Source organism: Nycticebus coucang, chromosome 10, assembly GCF_027406575.1.
Source record: "Nycticebus coucang isolate mNycCou1 chromosome 10, mNycCou1.pri, whole genome shotgun sequence".
In the NCBI taxonomy this organism is placed as follows: Eukaryota; Metazoa; Chordata; class Mammalia; order Primates; family Lorisidae; genus Nycticebus; species Nycticebus coucang.
The window spans coordinates 127,977,004-127,996,575 of record NC_069789.1 but is presented as its reverse complement, the minus strand read 5'-3'; the positions used below and the strand labels follow the sequence as shown (position 1 = coordinate 127,996,575).

Sequence of the window (19,572 nt, the reverse complement as noted above, 5' to 3'; positions counted from 1 at the left end):
AGCAGTGGGGAGGGCCTGCCTCCTGTTTCTTTGCATTTTAAACCAATATTCCTGAGGTCCAGAATCTCCATTTGACAATTTTGAGGGAGGATATATTTAGAGAAGTATTTTTATAGACACTTTCATACTGGGAAAACATTATTTGCATTCTGCTCACAGAAGGAACATTTTTTTCCTCCCTGCATCCAATTCAAAACAAATTCCAGCCAAAAGCTTATTACAGAAATTTTTGAACTGCTTTGCTAAAATTAACAAATATCAACTGAGTGGGCAGCGCCTGTGGCTCAGTTGGTAAGGCGCCGGCCCCATATACCGAGGGTGTTGGGTTCAAACCCAGCCCCAGCTGAACTGCAACCAAAAAATAGCCGGGCGTTGTGGCGGGCGCCTGTAGTCCCAGCTACTCGGGAGGCTGAGGCAAGAGAATCGCTTAAGCCCTGGAGTTGGAGGTTGCTATGAGCTGTGTGAGGCCACGGCACTCTACCAAGGGCCATAAAGTGAGACTGTCTATACAAAAAAAAAAAAATATATCAACTGAGTTGTTTATATCTTGAGTAACATTTTAGCAAGTTTTGCTAAATGTCTCTAACTTGTACCACCTTTGAAAATTTTAAGTCTAGCAATCAATGATGACTCACTAGGTCAGTAAATGTTCTGAGCAAAATGTTTACTATAATGTACAATGCTCCAAGAAGGTCCTCAGGCATTTTACTTCAGAAATCTTTAGAGGTCAGGTGTGGTGGCTCACACTTGTAATCCTAGCACTCTGGGAGGCTGAGGCAGGTGAACTGCTTAAACCAGAAGTTCAAGACCAGCCTGAGCAAGAGCCAGACTTCATGTCTACTAAACATAGAAAAATTAGCTGGAAGTTGTGGCGGGTGCTTGTAGTCCCAGCTACTCAGGAGGCTGAGGCAAGAGGATTGATGGTTCAAACCCAGGAGTTTGAAGTTGCTGTGAGGTATGACATCATAGCATTCTACTCAGGGTGATAAGAGTGTGACCCTGTCTCAAAAACAAACATACAAAAAACCCCAAAAAACTCTGAACAGTTTAATTTCAGGAAATTCAGGTATTGTGTGCACAATATGTCATTTGGTCATTCTATAAATATGAATTGTAGACCAGGCGCAGTGGCTCGTGACTATAATCCTACACTCTGGGAGGCTGAGGCAGGTAGATCCCCTGAGCTCAGGGGACCCCTGTCTACTAAAAATAGAAAAATCAGCTGGGCACTGTGGTAGACATCTATAATCTCAGCTACTTGGGAAACAGGCAAGAGGATCCCTTGAACCCAGGAGCTTAAGGTTGCTGTGAGCTGTAATATAACAGCACTCTGGACTGGGGCAACAGAGTTAGACTGTCTCAAAATAAATGAATAAACAAATAAGCGTGAATTGCTTTCTCACTGTATACTGCTCTCAATGGAAAATGCTGCCAATGCCATCAACCTGGGAGGGGAAACCTTTTCTTTCTTTGTTTTTTATTTTTATTTTATTCTTTTGTACAGACAGCGTCTTACTTTATGGCCCCCGGTAGAGTGCCTTGGCCTCACACCGGTCACAGCAACCTCCAACTCCTGGGCTTAAGCGATTCTCTTGCCTCAGCCTCCCAAGTGGCTGGGACTACAGGCGCCCGCCACAATGCCCAGCTATTTTTTGGTTGCAGTTTGGCCGGGGCGGGTTTGAACCCACCACCCTCGGTATATGGGGCCGGCGCCCTACCGACTGAGCCACAGGCACCGCCCTGTTTTTTATTTTTTTAATAAAGAGTCTCACGGGCGGTGCCTGTGGCTCAGTCAGTGAGGCGCCGGCCCCATATACCGAGGGTGGTGGGTTCAAACCCGGCCCCTGCTGAACTGCAACCAAAAAATAGCCGGGCGTTGTGGCGGGCGCCTGTAGTCCCAGCCACTCAGGAGGCTGAGACAAGAGAATCGCTTATGCCCAGGAGTTGGAAGTTGCTGTGAGCGGTGTGAGGCCATGGCACTCTACCGAGGGCCATGAAGTGACACTCTGTCTGTACAAAAAAAAAAAAAAAAAAAAGAGTCTCACTTTGTCACCCTGGGTACAGTGCCATGGCATCATAGCTTACAGCAACCTCAAACTCCTGGGCTCAAGAGATCCTCTTGCCTTAGTCTTCTGAGTAGCTGGGACTATAGGCACGGCCACAATGCCCAGCTAGTTTTTCTATTTTTTTATTTTAATTTTAATTTTTTTGTTTTTTGAAACAGTCTCACTCATTCATCCTGGGGTTGAGTGCTATGGCCTCAGCTCACAGCAACCTCAAACTCGTGGGCTCAAGTGGTTCTCTTGCCTCAGCCTCCTGAGTAGTTGGGACTACACACACCTGCCACAACACCTGGTATTATCATTATTATTATTATTATTTTTGTAGAGACAGAGTCTCACTTTATTGCCCTTGGTAGAGTGCCGTGGCATCACACAGCTCACAGCAACCTCCAACTCCTGGGCTTAGGCGATTCTCCTGCCTCAGCCTCCCGAGTAGCTGGGAACACCTGGTATTTTTTAGAGACTCAGTCTCACTCTTGCTCAGGCTTGTCTTGAACTCCTGAGCTTAAGCAATCAGCCTGCCTTCGCCTCCCAGAGTGTTGAGTTACAGGTGTAAGCCACCTCATCCGCTGGTTTTTCTTTTTTTTTTAGAGACAGAGTCTCACTTTATCGCCCTCAGTAGAGTGCCGTGGCATCACACAGTTCACAGCAACCTCCAATTCCTGAGCTTAGGTGATTCTCTTGCCTCAGCCTCCCAAGTAGCTGGGACTACAGGCGCCTGCCACAACGCCCGGCTACTTTTTTTTTTAAGTGATGAGGTCTCATTCTGGGTCAGTCTGGTTTCGAACCTGTGAGCTCAGGCAATCCACTCGCCTTGGCCTCCCATAGTGCTAGGATTATAGACATGAGCCACCATGCCTGGGCTAGTAGTGGAAATCTTTAAAAGCAAGAAGAGTTTTCCCTGCACTCTCTTCTAGTATTTTTATAGTTTCATGTCTTAGGTTTAAATCTTTAATCCAGTGAGAGTCTATCTTGGTTAATGGTGAAAGGCGTGGGTCCGGGGGCGGCGCCTGTGGCTCAGCGAGTAGGGCACCGGCCCCATATGCTGAGGGTGGCGGGTTCAAACGCAGCCCAGGCCAAACTGCAACAAAAAAATAGCCCAAGAATCGCGTAAGCCCAAGAGTTAAGAGGTTGCTGTGAGCCGTGTGACGCCACGGCACTCTACCCGAGGGCGGTACAGTGAGACTCTGTCTCTACAAAAAACAAAAAAAAAAAAAAGAAAGAAAGGCGTGGGTCCAGTTTCCATCTTCTACAGGTTGCCAGCCAGTTCACCCAGCACCATTTGTTAAATAGGGAATCTTTTTCCCCATTGAATGTTTTTTTTTTTTTTTTTTTGTAGAGACAGAGTCTCACTGTACCGCCCTCGGGTAGAGTGCTGTGGTGTCACACGGCTCACAGCAACCTCTAACTCTTGGGCTTACGCGATTCTCTTGCCTCAACCTCCTGAGCAGCAGGGACTACAGGTGCCCACCACAACGCCCGGCAATTTTTTTTGTTGCAGTTTGGCCGGGGCTGGGTTTGAACCCGCCACCCTCGGCATATGGGGCTGGTGCCCTATTCACTGAGCCACAGGCGCCGCCCCCATTGAATGTTTTTAATTGGCTTATCAAAGATTAAATAAGGGTAATTAGCTGGATTCATCTCTTAGTTCTCTATTCTGTTCCAGACATCTACTTTTCTGTTTTTGTGCCAGTACCATGCTGTTTTGATTATTATCGATTTGTAGTATAGTCTGAGGTCTGGTAGCGTGATTCCTCCTGCTTTGTTTTTATTTTTGAGTAATGTCTTGGCTATTTGAGGTTTTTTCTGATTCCATATAAAACATTCCTTTTGGAAAGAGATATGGAGAACACTTAGAGATCTAAAAATAGATCTGCCATTCAATCCTGTAATCCCTCTACTGGGCATATACCCAGAAGACCAAAAATCACATCATAATGAAGATATTTGTATCAGAATATTTATTGCAGCCCTATTCATAATTGCTAAGTCATGGAAAAAGCCCAAGTGCCCATCGATCCACGAATGGATTAATAAATTGTGGTATATGTACACCATGGAATATTATGCAGTCTTAAAGAAAGATGGAGACTTTACCTCTTTCATGTTTACATGGATGGAGCTGGAACATATTCTTAGTAAAGTGTCTCAAGAATGGAAGAAAAAGTACCCAATGTACTCACCCTTATTATGAAACTAATGTAGGACCTTCACATGAAAGCTATAACCCAGTTACAACCTAAGAATAGGGAGAAGGGGGAAAGGGAGGGGAGGGAGTGAGGAGGTAGGTGGAGGGAGGGGGATTAATGGGATTACACCTGTGGTGCATCTTACAAGGGTATATGTGAATCTTAGTAAATGTGGAATGTAAAGGTCTTAGCAAAATAACTAAGAAAATGCCAGGAAAGCTATGTTAACTAGTGTGATGAAAATGTGTCAAATGGTCTATGAACCAAGTGTATGGTGCCCCATGATCATACTAATGTACACAGCTATGATTTAATTAAAAAAAAGAAAAAAAAAGTATTTCAAAACAGGTATTCTAGGTTTCCAGTATTCCAAAACAGATATTAATAGTTGGTCTCCCTCTCGTAAGTGATGATTCAGGGGCCTAGGCATCTTTTGTCCAGAAAATATACTATCTTTAAAACATGGTAAAAAAAATAAAATAATATAGCCGGGCATTGTGGCGGGCCCCTCCCTGTAGTTCCAGCTACTTGGGAGGCTGAGGCAGGAGAATCGCCTAACCCCAGGAGTTGGAGGTTGCTGTGAGCTGTGTGACGCCACGGCACTCTACCGAGGGCAATAAAGTGAAACTCTGTCTCTACAAAAAAAAAAAAAAAAAAAGATAAAATAAAAGCAGGAAGACACTAAGAACCTGTGTTCGTGGAAACCTAACTTCTCATCTTATTATGGCAGAAATAGGTGGTTGCTTCGGGATCCGAGCACTCACCTCCTACTGCCAAGCTAAAAGGCAGGCTTGCCAGTTGGTCCCAGTCGCAGCTTCCGGGAACTCAGAAGTTCATGTTCAAAGATGTAATGCCAAAAGCTCAACTAATCTGAGCCCAAATAGGTACTCCTCAGTAAGCTACAGACTGGGGTTTTTACCATGATGTGAAGTTTGGCAAAAGTTCTCACTCCCAAGTGCAAGATAAGGTTTCAAGCCCAGAAAAGATGTCCTCTTGCTTCTTGATAAGGGAAGCAAGCTTCAAGTACCATACCCAAACCCTAATTCTTAGAGTGGGAATCAATCCTTGCAATGCTTTGAATCTTCTTGTGCCTCCAGAGAGGCCAAAGGCGGTTACCAGGACCCAGGTAAGTCTAGGTTAGACTCAATCACGTAGAAAGAGTGGAGCCTTAGAGAAGAGGGGATGAAAAAAATCCCCACAGGTACACCCAAAGAAAACTCCAGTGTGTAGGACAGGAAGTGCACCCCAGTGCTGGGCGGGGGGGGCGGGGGAGGCGGGGGGGAGGTTGCAGCAGCGTTGAGGTCAGACTGCCCTGGTCAGTCTGGCCCAAGACAATTCCCCCACGTGGGCTCCTTGACCTGGAGATACTGTAGGTTGCTTACCAAAAATCTGAGTAAGGGATGCTTGGAAAAGCGGGAGCGCCTTCACTCAAGACTGTTTTCCAGGATCCACCATGCCCTGACAAATGACGGTTTGGTTTTCTTTCCCTACAGCTTCTGTTCTTGGGGACAAAGCCCTCAGTTATCTCTCATTTCCACCCACGCGACTCCTTATGACTCCACCCATCTCAGGACCAAGTGCTTTCGAGAGAATCCCCTTGATTCCTCACTCCAAACTCTGGGGGCTGTCACCTGGAAAAGGGAGGGGACCTCACATTTCTAGGTGACTGCTTGTAGTGGCCACAGCTGAGCTGAAGGCCTGTTTCCGGCCTGGCCCTGAAGGCCTGCGCATAGCGACCCAGCATGAGGACCAGTCCACACCTGGCCCTGGCTCCTAGCTCTTGGCGCCTGTCCCACCAGCCAGGAGGGGCTTTGAGGCCAGTGCGCTGTCACATGACGCCGGGGCAGACGGGGGTGGTGGTGGTCGTCGTGGGGTCATGCAAGGTCCCCAGGGCGCATCTGTATGCTACACACAAGTGTTCCCCACAGTGTCGGAGTGGTCGCAGCGCCATCTGCTCGAGACTGAGTTTGCTGGGCCGGGCTAGCAGCTGAAACGGAGGCGGCTCAGGGAATCCGATGGGGGAGGATGTGGGAAACGTCTGTCTACTGCTCGGGTTTCTCTGGCAGGGACTGGGGAGGCGCCTCCCGCTCAGCCAGCTGAAATCCGGAATCTTTCCAGGGGCCCGACGGCTAGCGAGCAGAGCCAGCCCCGGGCTCCGCGCGCGGCGCCACCTCCGTGCGTGGGACCCCCGAGGGCAGCTCCGGGAGGCCCGGCCCAGCGCGGCGGCCCGGCCTCCGCGCCCCTCTGAGCGCCCGGCGCCGCGCGGACACGGCGGCTCCGCCACTCCCCCCACATTCCAGAGGCCGCAGCGCCGTCTCCTTCCTCGCATTCCTGCCCCCGCAAAGGAGTCCCTCCGCCCCCAGCACGGCCGCCGGGAGGAGGGGGCGCGGCCGGCGCCTCCGAGCGCACATTCCTCCGCCGCGCGCGCCACTGAGCGCCGCCGCGTCCCCCGGCCCGCGCGCGGCCGGAGGAGCGACCCGGGCCCGGCGCCGGCCCCGCCCCGCCCCGCGCCCAGGGGTCCCGGGGCGGGCTCCGGGCTTCGGGCGGACGATGCGGCGGCGCGGCCGGAGCGGCGGCGGGAAGCGGAGGCGGAGGTGACGCGCGAGGGCCGGCGGGCCGGGCCATGCAGCGCTCCCGGGCGGCCGCGGACGAGGCGGCCCTGCTCCTGGCCGGGCTGGCCCTGCGGGAGCTGGAGGCGGGCGGCGACTCTCCGGGCCGGGGTCGGCGGGGGCCGCGGCCTGGGCCGGGAGACGAGGCGGCGCCGGCGCTGGGCCGCAGAGGGAAGGGCGGCGTCGGCGGCCCCGAGCCCGGGCCGGACGGACCGAGCCGCGCGGAGAGAGGCCCGCGGCGCGCGGCGGCCCCCGAGCTCAGCACGCAGCCGGCGAGCAGCCCGCGGGCCAGCCTGGAGGGCTCCGACGGCGGCGGCGGCGGCGGCGGCAGCGCCCGCTCGAGCGGCATCAGCCTGGGCTACGACCAGCGCCACGGCAGCCCGCGCCCTGGCCGCGCGGACCCGCGCCCCGGCCCCGGGCCGCCGTCGGTGGGCAGCGCCCGCTCCAGCGTGTCCAGTCTCGGCTCCCGCGGCTCGGCGGGCGCCTACGCCGACTTGCTCCTGCCTGGCGCCTGCACGGCGCCGGCTCGCTCCCCGGAGCCCGCCGGGCCGGTCCCCTTCCCTTTGCCTTCGCTGCAGCTGTCCGCGGCCCGGGAGGGCGGCCCGAGCGCGGCCGAGCGGCGTCTGGAGACGCTTACCCGGGAGCTGGAGCGGGCGCTGGAGGCGCGCGCGGCGCGGGACTACTTCGGTGAGCGCGCGGGGTCGGGCTGGGGGTCGGGGCCGGAGGGCAGGGGTTTGCCGAGGGAAGGGTGTCTCCGCGGGGGTTGGGAGCGATCGAGAACCGCCAGGGCCGAGTCTTTTTCCCACCGCGGCTTCGCCTCCAAGTCTCCCGCCACGGGAAGGAGTCTGGCGGAGTGAGTTGATGCTGTTTCCAACTTAGAGAAAAGTTAGGTGAAAAGGCAGGATGAGCTGTTTTTCGGTAATCTCTAACTCTTGCCACTTCCATCTGCTCATCCTACCTGATCTTACCAGAATAAGGGACCCCTGCCATTCTGTCCCCCCCCCCTCCCAATCTCTCGTCCCTAGCAGCAGTAGGGGGTGTGTACAAGAGCGAGGACGTGGAGTGTGGCTCAGGTACTATACACTCTGCCACATCCCAGGCTTGGTGATGGTAGTGGCTGGAGGTAAAGAGAGTATGAGGGAGGGAAGGTCCACCCTGGGAGAGATGGGGACAATCCAGTCACTCTGTGCTGTGCTGCGTATACCGGATGTTTCCTGGAAGAACCGCTTTTTACACACATTTGCAAAACACACCAGTGTCTTCCTTAGAGCCTCTATTTCCCTGTCTACTCCTTTCTGGACAGCTTTTAGGGTGAGGCTCTAAGCAGGGACAGAATACTCTGGGGTTAGGGGAAAACAGCCCCTTCCTCCTTCCAGATAAGCACCTAGCTTTGGAGGGGGATGTCTGGTTATTGTGCCTGAGACTGAGGCTGTCCTGGTACTCAATCCAGCTAGCAGCTCAGGACTGCCCTAAACTTGCTTTGTATGTCAGGCCAGATGGGTGCATTCCAGGCCGGTGGTGGGGAAGAATGTGAGCAGGAGGCAAGGAGGGATGTGAGGTTGTTCCCCTCCCACCTAGAGCTTGCAGCCCCCGAAGGGTCAGGTGGTCAAGAGGCACATGAGCTCAAAGGTTGATCCAGCCTTTGGCTTAGGGAACACCTCCTGTCTTGGGGGCAGGGTGAGAATTTGTGGTTTGGCAGGTCTGTGACTGCTGTTAGATGGCCAGGGCAGAGAGAGATGACTTAGGAACTGTCACATCTCGTGCCAGGCAGGTGCCAACAGCAGAGCTGGGGCTGTCTTGTGGAGAAAATGCTCCCCAGTTGCCCATTTTCTGGCCCCTGCTCACTGCAGAGCCCGGGCAGGGGTGTGTTCTGTGGGCTTACCTAGACACTCCTAAATCTTTATGTGACACTGGGGTGGCCACAGTCCCAGGCAGGTAATGTGCTGGTGATATAAGATGGGGTGGGGGGGGACTGGCGTCCTTTCTTTTAAAGAGGACCTGCTGCTCATTTAGCTACTTGGGAGTGTGAGAGGGCTGGAATAGATCTTTGTTCTTTGCCAGAAATTGAGATTTATGTAACATTTTCTTGTTTTTTTTTTTTTTTGAGATAGAGTCTCACTATGTCACCCATATGGTGGAGTGCTGTGGGGTCACAGCTCACAGCAACTTCAAACTCTTGGGCTTAAGCGATTGTCTTGCCTCAGCCTCCTAAGTACCTGGGAATACAGGCCCCTGCCACAACGCCTGGCTATTTTTTTGTTGTAGCCGTCGTTGTTTGGCACGCCTGGATGGAGTTCTAACCCACCAGCTCCAGTGTATGTGGCTGGCGCCGTAGCCCATGAGCTGCAGGTGCTGAGTACTGGGTTTTTTTTTTTTTTGACAAGTCTCACCCTGTCACCCTGGGTAGAGTGCTGTGGCATCATCATAGCTTACAGCAACCTCAAACTGTTGGGCTTAAGAGATCCTCTCACCTCAGCCTCTGGAGTAGCTGGGACTACAGGCGCCCACAACAACGCCCAGCTAGTTGTGTCTATTTTTAGTAGAGACAAGGTTCTCACTCTTGCTCAGGCTGGTGTAGATAGAACTTCTGAGCTTAAGGGATCCACTACCTCGGCTCCCAAGTAGTTGGGACTACAGGTGCCTACCACAACTCCCAGCTGTTTTTTTAGAGACAGGAGTTTCGCTCTGGCTGAGGCTGGTCTCAAACCTGTGAGCTCAGGCAATGCACCCACCTCAGCGTTCCAGAGTGCTGGGATTACAGGTGTGAGCCACGATGCCTGGCCCATTTTCCTGGTTTTTAAAAATATGGGCAACTATTTGCCTGAACTACAATGGTTTTGATTAATATTGGGCTTTTGAGGTCCAAAAATAACAATTATAGAGTCTAATCGGAAAAGTAAAAATTAAAAGAATTATGGGCCATTTGCTTTGAATAATATAGGAAGAAAATGAAAAAAAAAAAAAACCCCAAATGAATAAAAAAGAGAAGTCTGCAGGTAGCTGAGTTGTACTGATCTCCGGAGACCTTATCCTCAGAGTATGATTTTTCTCTCTGTCTCATCTCTCCCTTCTTTTCCTTGGTCCTGGTACCGGATGACCTCTTTGCCATTTATTTATTTATTTTTTTGTTGTTGTTGTTGTTGCAGTTTGGCCAGGCCGGGTGCGAACCCACCACCCTGGGTATATGGGGCCGGTGCCCTACTCCCTGAGCCACAGGCACTGCCCCAAATATCAGCTGTTAAGATTTCTGTTGAGACACAAGATGCTTTTTTTTTTTTTTTTTTTTGTGGTTTTTGGCCGGGGCTGGGTTTGAACCCGCCACCTCCAGCATATGGGACCAGTGCCCTACTCCTTGAGCCACAGGCATCGCCCCCTCTTTGCCATTTATTGATGTCTTTGGAACTTTCCCTTCTCTGCTGCCCAATTTCTGCAACCATCAGCCAGCCAGCCACCTCAGGCTTCCACAACCTCTTTAACTTTGGTGACCTCCTTGTCTTCTCTTCAGCCACCCACTCCCCGGGCCACTCCCTGTTTTTGCTTCACTCCTGCTTCTGATCAGTCCCTCTGATCCCCACACGGAAGGCTGCCCAGCCGAACCCTGACCCTGGGTCATTGCTGCAGGCCCTCTCTGCTGCTGCTGTCAGGCTGGGAGGGGCTCTGAGGAGGCCCTGGGTTCTTTGACCTCTATGGTTTTCTTGCACTCCCACCCACCTAAGGCTTGGCCAGTCCCCTCTGTCATTCCTTCAGCAACCGTCCTCTCCTCTCTACCCCTGCCTTTGCTTTCTGCTTCGTTCAGAATATTGAGGTCTGGAAGCCTGAGGCCACTGGCTGGCTGATGGCTGCAGGATATATTGCAGTCTGTCTCCCTCAGCTTCCTGTTCCTCCCTGCAGGTGTTTTCAAGTCCATGGCCAGCCTCACTCTCCTGCCATCTAAGAGGATAAGGGTCAGCTGGGTGCTGTGACTCACACCTGTAATCACAGCCCCGGGGGAGGCTGAGGCAGGAGGATCCCTTGAGCTTGAGTTCAGATCAGCCTAAGCAAGAGTGAGACTCCGTCTCTACTAAAAATAGAAAATAAGAGGATACGAGTCTTTCCATTTCCAACCTCCACATCTTCCATCTTCATCTCTCCTTTATTTATTTATTTGTTTATTAAGACAGAGTCACTCTGTTGCCCTGGGTAGAGTGCCGTGGTGTCATAGCTCATAGCAACTTCAAACTCTTGGGCTCAAGCAATCTTGCCTTAGTCTCCTGAGTAGCTGGGACTGCAGATGCTGCCACAATGCCTGGGTAGTTCTTATTTTTTTTTGTAGAGACAGCGTCTCACTTTATCACCCTCGATAGAGTGCCATGGCATCACACAGTTCACAGCAACCTCCAACTCCTGGGCTTAAGCGATTCTCTTGCCTCAGCCTCCCGAGTAGCTGGGACTACAGGCGCCCGCCACAACGCCCAGCTATTTTTTGGTTTGCAGTTCAGCCGGGGCCGGGTTTGAACCCGCCACCCTCGGTATATGGGGCCGGCGCCCTACCGACTGACCCACAGGCGCCGCCCTACCTGGGTAGTTCTTATATTTTTAGAAGGGGATGGATTCTCGCTCTTGCTCAGGCTGGTCTCAAACTCCTGACCTCAAGTGATCCACCTGCCTGCCTCGGCCTCCCTGAATAAAGTTGATTTTCATAGTGACAGAGTGGAGATGTGAGGGTAGATTGCTTTCTCTTTAGAAAGAGAAGTTTGGCTGCAATTTAGGGGATGGATTATCCGGCAACAGACATTTGTAGGAGAATCGACGTTCTGTATCAGGCCAGTGGTACTGGGGGGAAGGATTGGATCAAGATTAGAGAGCAGGAGCCAGAGTAGGAGAGGGGAGACCTGGATGCTCCCTGAAACCTGGGTGTGCAGAGTGCCGTTTCCTGTGGTGGACGTTGTAGGGAATCTGGAGCTCTGTCCTGGGCAGCGGGTGTCTGGGGCCATCCCAGTGGGAGGGAAGTGGATCAGAGACTCGGGGGTGAGAAGTCGGAGGGGACGGGACTGCCCCTGAGCCTGGGTACTGCACACAGGGCCACATGTGGCTGCTTTGGCCTCCACAGTTTTCAAAACATTTCGGTTAGTAATTAACTTCAGTATGGAAGGGTTTTACATGCAGATCAGGATTTCTAGCTTTCCTTCTTCCTGTTATTATTTTTAGAGATGGGATCTGACTCTATCACCCAGGCTGGAGTACAGTGCTGCAGTCATAGCCCATTGTAGCCTCAGCCTCCTAGGCTCTAACCACTCTCCCACCTTAGCCTCCTGAGTCACTGGGACTGCACGCCACTACCCTGCCTGGCAAATTTTTTATTTTTTGTAGAGATGCTCTTTGCCTTCTAAGAGCTTTTCTTTCTTTTCTTTCATTCTTTCTTTTTTTTGTTTAGCAGGCCCGGGCTGGGTTTGAACCCACCAGCCTCAGCGCCCTAATCACTGAGTTATGGGCACCCAGCCAAGAGCTTTTCTTTTAAAAATTAGAATTTTGCACTCTACCTAGAGTGACAGAGTGAGACTGTCTCAAAAAAAAAAAAAAAAAAGTTAGAATCTCTGAGGCCAAGGAAGGTAGATCCCTTGAGCTCAGGAGTTCAAGACCAGCCTGAGCAAGAGCAAGACCCTGCCTTTACTAAATATAGAGAAAAGCAGCCTGGTGTTGTAGCAGTACCTGTAGTCCCAGCTACTCGGGAGGCTGAGGTGGGAGTATTACTTGAGCCCAAAAGTTTGCGCTTGCTGTAAACTAAGATGATGCCAGGGCACTCTAGCCTGGGGCAGTAGAATGAGACTGTCTAAAAAAAAATTAGACTCTCTGGTAATGCTGCTGGGGCTGTGTTCCCACCCAGTAGCTGTTAGCAGAGCCAAAGTGTGGCTGTACCCTCTGGCAGCTGCCTCTCTCTTTCTTTCTCCATCTACCTGGGTCCCCTCCAGGCCTCCTTTACATTCCTGACTGGTTTTGAGGACATTTGAACTCATTTGAACTGACCGTCCCTCCCTCCAGGGAGAGTGAAGCCTGGGCGGCCTCACACAGAGCACGGGAATACCCCAGGGAGCTGGGAAGGGTGGGAAGCTCCAGAAAGCCAGGTGCAGCTTGTAGCTTAGAAACCAAGAGAAGAGGATGGGTCACTTGCTGGCATGATCAGAATGGAAGGGCCACAGATGTGCACAGTTAGGAGATGACCAAGTGTGTGCCAAGCTCTTTTTCTTTTTTGTTTTTGAGACAAAGTCTCACTGTGTCATCCTGGGTACAGTGTTGTGGCGTCATAGCTCACTAACCTCAAACTCCTGGGCTTAAGTGATCCTCCTGCCTCAGTCTCCTGAGTAACTGGGAGTACAGGGGACTACCACCACCCCTGGCCAGTTTTTCTATTTTTAGTAGAGATGGGGTCTCACTCTTGCTCAGTCTGGTCTGGAATTCCTGAGCTCACAGGATCCTCCCGCCTCGGTCTCCCAGAGTGCTGGGATTACAGGCGTGAGCCACTGTGCCCAGCTCAAGCGCTCTTTCGTTTTTTTGTTTTTTTTTTTTTTGAGACGGCCTCAAGCTGTCGCCATGGATAGAGTGCTGCGGCATCATAGCTCACAGCAACCTCCAACTCCTGGGCTCAAGCGATTTTCTTGCCTCCGCCTCCCAAGTAGCTGGGATTACAGGCACCCGCCACAATGCCTGGCTACTTTTTTGGTTGCAGCCATTATTATTGTTTGGCAGGCCCGGGCTGGATTCGAACCTGCCAGCTCAGGTGTATGTGGCTGGTGCCTTAGCCACTTGAGCCACAAGTACTGAGCCTCAAGCTCTCTTTCTTGACTGAGGGAAGGGGGGAAATGGGGTGGCTGGAATGCAGGCTCCTGGAGAGTAGAACTTGGGTGCATTGCAGACTTTCCAACACCCAGCCTGTAGGCATGTGACCAGCCATCAGCATGTGTGTGTGGACTGAACGAGAGAATAAATAATTCTTAGGGTTCAGAGGATGAAAGAGTGGCTGGGCAGGGTCAGTGACTGTGCTGTGCTGTGTGGTGTTTTCTTCCTTATTTGTTGTGGGTCAGAAAATGTGTATTTTTATTCATTTTTTAGAAAATATGTATTTTGGGTGTTCAGTGCCCATAGCTCAGTGGCTAGGGTGCAAGCCATATACACTGGAGCTGGTGGGTTCGAACCCAGCCCGGGTCTGCCAAACAACAATGATAACTACAACCAAAAATTAGCTGGGCATTGTGGCGGGTGCCTGTAGTCCCAGCTACTTGGGAGGCTGAGACAAGATAATTGTTTAAGCCCAAGAGTTTGAGGTTGCTGTGTGCTCAGTAGAATGCCACGGCACTCTACTGAGGGTGACATAGTGAGGCTCTGTCTCCAAACAAAAAAAGAAAATATGTATTTTTTTGGCTCAGCGCCCATAGCACAGTGGTTATGGTGCCAGCCACATACACGGAACCTGGTGGGTTCGAACCTGGCTGGGCCAGCTAAAGCAACAATGACAACTGCAAAAACAACAAAATAGCTGGGCGTTGTGGCGGGCACCTGTAGTCCTAGCTACTTGGGAGGCTGAGATAAGAGACTCGCTTGAGCCCAGAAGTTTGAGGTTGCTGTGAGCTGTGACACTACAGCACTCTACCGAGGGTGACATCATGAGAATCTGTCTCAAAAAAAAAAATTATTTTAATTTTGAAGAAAAAGACCAAATCCTATTCATAGACTTTAGGAAGCATTTTCTCTCAGCCCAAGAAGGTCATGGGTGAAGGAGCTTACAATGACTTTCTATTGAAAGTTATATACTGGCCAGGTGCAGTGGCTCACACCTGTAATCCTAGCACTCTGGGAGTCCGAAGAGGGAGGATCCCTTGAGCTTAGGAGTTTGAGACCAGCCAGTGCAAGAGTGAGACCCCTGTCTCTACTAAAAATAGAAAAATTAGCTGGGTGTTGTGGCCGGTGTCTATATTCCCATCTACTTAGGAGGCTGAGGCAGGAGGGTCACTTGAGTCCAGGAGTTTGAGGTTGGGTGAAACCACAGCACTCTACCCAAACCGATAGCATGAGACTGTCTCAAAAATAAATAAATAAATAAAGTCATATATTATGTTAAGAAGAGTAAAAAAAAAAAAGAGCAACTTTCTCCTTATAAATGTAGTGTGATAATAGTGACTCTGCACCAGGCATGCTGCTAAATTCTTTCAATCCTTAAATGGCAGCAGTAACAATCCCTGAATACTGGGTCCCCTGATGTCCCCATGTTAGTCATTAGTGACCACGTGATGTTGGCCTAGAGAATTTGACTTGCCCGAGGCTGGGCAGGTGGCCACCGCCTGACCTCGCTGTCTGCTGTGCGGCTGGTCACCGTTCTCGCCTGTCTCTCTCTCTCACAGGCATTTGCATCAAGTGTGGGCTCGGCATCTACGGGGCAAGGCAGGCGTGCCAGGCCATGGGCGGCCTCTACCACACGGACTGCTTCACCTGTGACTCCTGTGGTAGGTGACCTTATCCTCCAGGTGACTCTGTGAGGGGGACCTGTGATGTCTTTTTCTTCTTCCTGGCCCCCAAGTCCCAGCACACAGACCACTTCGCTGTGCCCCAGGCTCGACTGGGGAGGACACTGGTCCCAGTTTTCCCATGTATGTTGACCGTGGCTTCTTTCCCTCTGGGCCTGGTCTGTTTGAGAGGGCCAGGCTCCTGGGGGCTCCTGCTGTGGCCTGAGGAGGGAGGATTGGGCCATGGGGAAGCCTTTGTTGTAGGTAAAGGTTGCCCCGCGGTCCTCAACATTGGTGCCTTCATCAGTGTGGGGCACTGATGTCACCTAGCTGCTTGGGAAGGGTCCTTTTGCCTGTCTGGAATTAGGGCTAATCTTTCTTTTTCTGCAATCTAGTTTTACATACAACAAACTATTAATATTATAGACCCGGGTGCGGTGGCTCATGCCTGGTAATGTCAGAGACCTGAGAGAATGAGGTGGGAGGCTCACTTGAGGCCAGAGGTTCAAGACCAGCCTGGGCAACATAACCAGGACCCACCCATCTCTAAAAAAATAAGAAAAATTAGTTGAGCATGGTAGCAGATACCTGTAGTTACAGCTGTTCAAGAGGCTTAGTTGACAGGATCACTTGAGCCCTGGAGTTTGAGGATACTTAACAAAAAATGAAAGGTTGGGCGGGGTGGCTCATGCCTGTATTCTTAGCACTCTGGGAGGTTAAGGTGGGTGGATCCTTTGAGCTCAGGAGTTCAAGACAAGCTGAGCAAGAGTGAGACCCCATCTCTCCTAAAAATAGAAAAACTAGCTGGACATTGTAGTGGGCGCTTGTAATCCCAGCTACTCGGAAGGCTGAGGCAAAAGGATCACTTGAGCCCAGGAGTTTGAGGTTGCTGCGAGCTGTGATGATGCCACAGTGCTCTACCTAGGATGACAGAGTAGAGTGATGCCTGTGGCTCAAAGGAGCAGGGCACTGGCCCCAAATGCCCGGGGTGGCAGATTCAAACCCAGCCCTGGCCAAAAACTGCACAAAAAGAAAAAAAAGCTCCCAATACTAGTTTTTGAAACCCCCTTAGCAACCCTTTAATAGGTGATCTGGTATACAACTCTGAATTATGAAGCACAGGATGACAGAGTAAGACTCTTTCTCAAAAAAAAAAAAAAAGTTAAAAATTAAAATTTAGCTGGGAGCGATGGCTCACGCCTGTAACCTACCAGTCTGGGAGGCTGAGGCAGGGGGATTGTCTGAGCTCATAAGTTTGAGACCAGCATGAGCCAGAATGAAACCCTGTCTCTGAAAAAGCTGGGTGTTGTAGTGGGCATCTGTAGCCCCAGCTTCTCAGGAGGCTGAGGCAAGGGGATCACTTGAGCCCAAGCGTTTGAGGTTGCTGTGAGCTGTGACGCTACGGCACTCTACCGAGGGGGCAACAGAGTGAGACTGTCTCAAAAAAAATTTTAAAGTTATAATTTAAGCTAGATAAGTTATAAACAAATAACTATATCCATCCACCCTAATAAATCTTCATTCTTTTCTTTTCTTTTTTTTTTTTTTTTTAGAGACAGAGTCTCACTTTATCGCCCTCGGTAGAGTGCTGTGGCCTCACACAGCTCACAACAACCTCCAACTCCTGGGCTTAGGCAATTCTCCTGCCTCAGCCTCCAGAGTAGCTGGGACCACAGGCACCTGCCACAATGCCTGGCTATTTTTTTTGTTGTTGTTGTTGCAGTTTGGCCGGGGCTGGGCTTGAACCCACCACCCTTGGTATTTGGGGCCGGCGCCCTACCCACTGAGCCACGGGTGCCACCTATAAATCTTCATTCTTGATTTTACCATTTTCTTCCAGTCCTTGCCCCTGAGCAGGTATCTTTTGTTTAATTGCTCGTTTTAATTTTTTTTTTTTTGTAGAGACAGAGTCTCACTTTATGGCCCTCGGTAGAGTGCCGTGGCCTCACCCAGCTCACAGCAACCTCCAACTCCTGGGCTCAAGCGATTCTCCTGCCTCAGCCTCCCGAGTAGCTGGGACCACAGGCGCCCGCCACAATGCCCGGCTATTTTTTGGTTGCAGTTTGGCCGGGGCTGGGTTTGAACCTGCCACCCTCGGCATATGGGGCCGGCGCCTTACCGACTGAGCCACAGGTGCCGCCCTCGTTTTAATATTTTATGAAAGCACAACTCACGCTTTTTCGAGGCAGAGTCTCACTCTGTCACCTTGACTAGAGTGCTATGGTGTCATAGCTCACAGCAACCTTAAACTCTGGCTCCAGCCATCCTCTTGTCTCAGCCTCCCAAGTGGCTGGGACTACAGGCACCTGTTACCACTTCTGGCTAGTTTTTCTATTTTTAGTAGAGACGGAGTCTCACTCTTCCTCACATTGGTCTTGAACTTCTGAGCTCAAGGGAGCTACCTGCCTCAGCCTCTCAGAGTGCTGCGATTACAGGTGCGAGCCACTGCACGGGCCTAAAAAAATTTTTTTTTTTGTATTTTCTTACTTTCTCCTATCTGCAGGTGTTTTATTACCTCACATGATCCACTGTATCAGGCCTTCCCTCTGGGACCCCTGGTCCCTCACCTGTGTGAGTCAGTTGCCCTCCATTGCATTCACTATTTCCTGGAAGCTCAAAGCTGCAGATAACAGGGAAATCGCTGAGGAGGCTTCAACTCTGAAAATATTTCTTGGCTCAGTCAACTGGGAGCCCAGAGATAGGACTGGCTTCAGGCTGGGATTGATCTAGTGTCTCGGGCCCTGTGGCTGGGTTCCCCTTGGGTTTGGGTTTATCCTTAGAGCACCTCCTCTTGTCGTGGTGAAATGTCAAGACAGCAGAAGATTTCACTTGGCATTCCATTGGTCTGAGGAAGGAGAGGGACCTCTCCTCTGATTTCGTTTTTGGAGTAAGGAAACTTCTTTTCCAGAAAGCACCAAGGATATCTCCTTGTATTTCCCTGGCCAGGTCATCTCAAACGCCCATTGCTGAAATCAGATCCCTGTGGCTGAGGGTAGTGTGTGATTTGATTGACTTGCCTGAGGCTCTGAATCAAGACTGTGGTAGGGAAGAGGGATTCAGGGCCACCCCTGGATATGGAAGTGAATTTAGGTTTCCTTAAAATTTTACATTTTAATACAGCTTGATTTGTCCATCTTTTTTTTGTTTTATTTCTGTTGCTTTCAGTGACTTAAAAAACATCCTCCTTTAGTCAAAGGGCTAGTGTCATATTTTCTTCTAGAAACTTTAGATTTTGAACATTTTATGTTTAGCTTGATAACTCATTTCATAATTTTTGTGTAAGGTGTGAGGTAAGAAGTAAGTTGAATTTCATTACTGGAGAATTTTTTTTATTATTAAATATTTCTAGTGATGGGGTCTTGCTCTGTTACCCTGGCTGGAGTGCAGAGGCATGATCCTAGCTCACTATAGCTCTGAATTCCTGGACTTAAGCAATCCTCCTGCAGCTACCTTAGTAGTAGCTGGTAATATAGGCTTGTGCCACTACACCTGGCTAATCTTTTTTTTTTTGAGATACAGTCTCCTTCTGTCCCCTGGGATAGAGTGCTGTGGTGTCACAGCTGACAACAATCTCAAACTCTTGGGGTTAAGCGAGTCTCTTGCCTCAGCCTCCTGAGTAGCTGGGACTACAGGTGCCCACCACAATATGCATGTGGCTGGAGCCATAACCACTGTGCTACAGGCTCCAAGCCAAGTTTTTCTATTTTTAGTAGAGACAGGATCTTGCTTTTGAGATCCCGTCTCTACTAAGCTGGTCTTGAACTCCGGAGCTCAAGCCATCCACCCACCTCAGCCTCCCAGAGAGTTAGGATTACATGGTGTGAGCTACCATGCCCAACCCCCTTTTGAAATTTTTTTTTGTAGAGACAGTGTCTCTGTATGTTGCCCCGGCCAGCAAAGCCACTTGACCCTTGTCCTGGGGGAATACATTATCTTTATAATAATACTGGACAGTAAACAAACCTGCTCTCTGATCCAAAGAGAGATGGTACCTCTGTCTTCTCTGCAGAATAACAGTTATCAGTCTTCTGTTAAGTTGTGCAAAAATACAAGTGACCCAATGGGAAATTGTCTTCAGCAATGATGTATCTTTCTACTTCTATAGGTCTTTTAAAATTTCTCTGAGCAAAGTTTGTTTTTGCAGTGTAAGGTCATACACATCTTTGATTAACTTTATCAGCATTTCATTTTTTTTTTTTTTAGAGACAGAGTCTCACTTTGTTACCCTTAGTAGAGT

The 19,572-nt window shown here is 50.5% G+C and overlaps 1 protein-coding gene across 3 annotated transcripts in view; it reads left to right on the top strand.

The window, feature by feature from the left end:
• Positions 1 to 6,734: 6,734 nt before the first annotated feature.
• Positions 6,735 to 19,572, top strand: part of WTIP (WT1 interacting protein) — a 35,804-nt gene continuing 22,966 nt past the window's right edge. For all 3 annotated transcript variants that reach the window (XR_008383319.1, XR_008383318.1, XM_053608247.1), the window contains exons 1-2: positions 6,735 to 7,548; positions 15,234 to 15,335. Coding sequence is in view for 1 of the 3 variants with exons in the window: in XM_053608247.1 (XP_053464222.1) it covers positions 6,876 to 7,548; positions 15,234 to 15,335 (775 nt within the window). In the remaining 2 variants the exon portion in view is untranslated. The remainder of the gene's footprint in view (positions 7,549 to 15,233; positions 15,336 to 19,572) is intronic.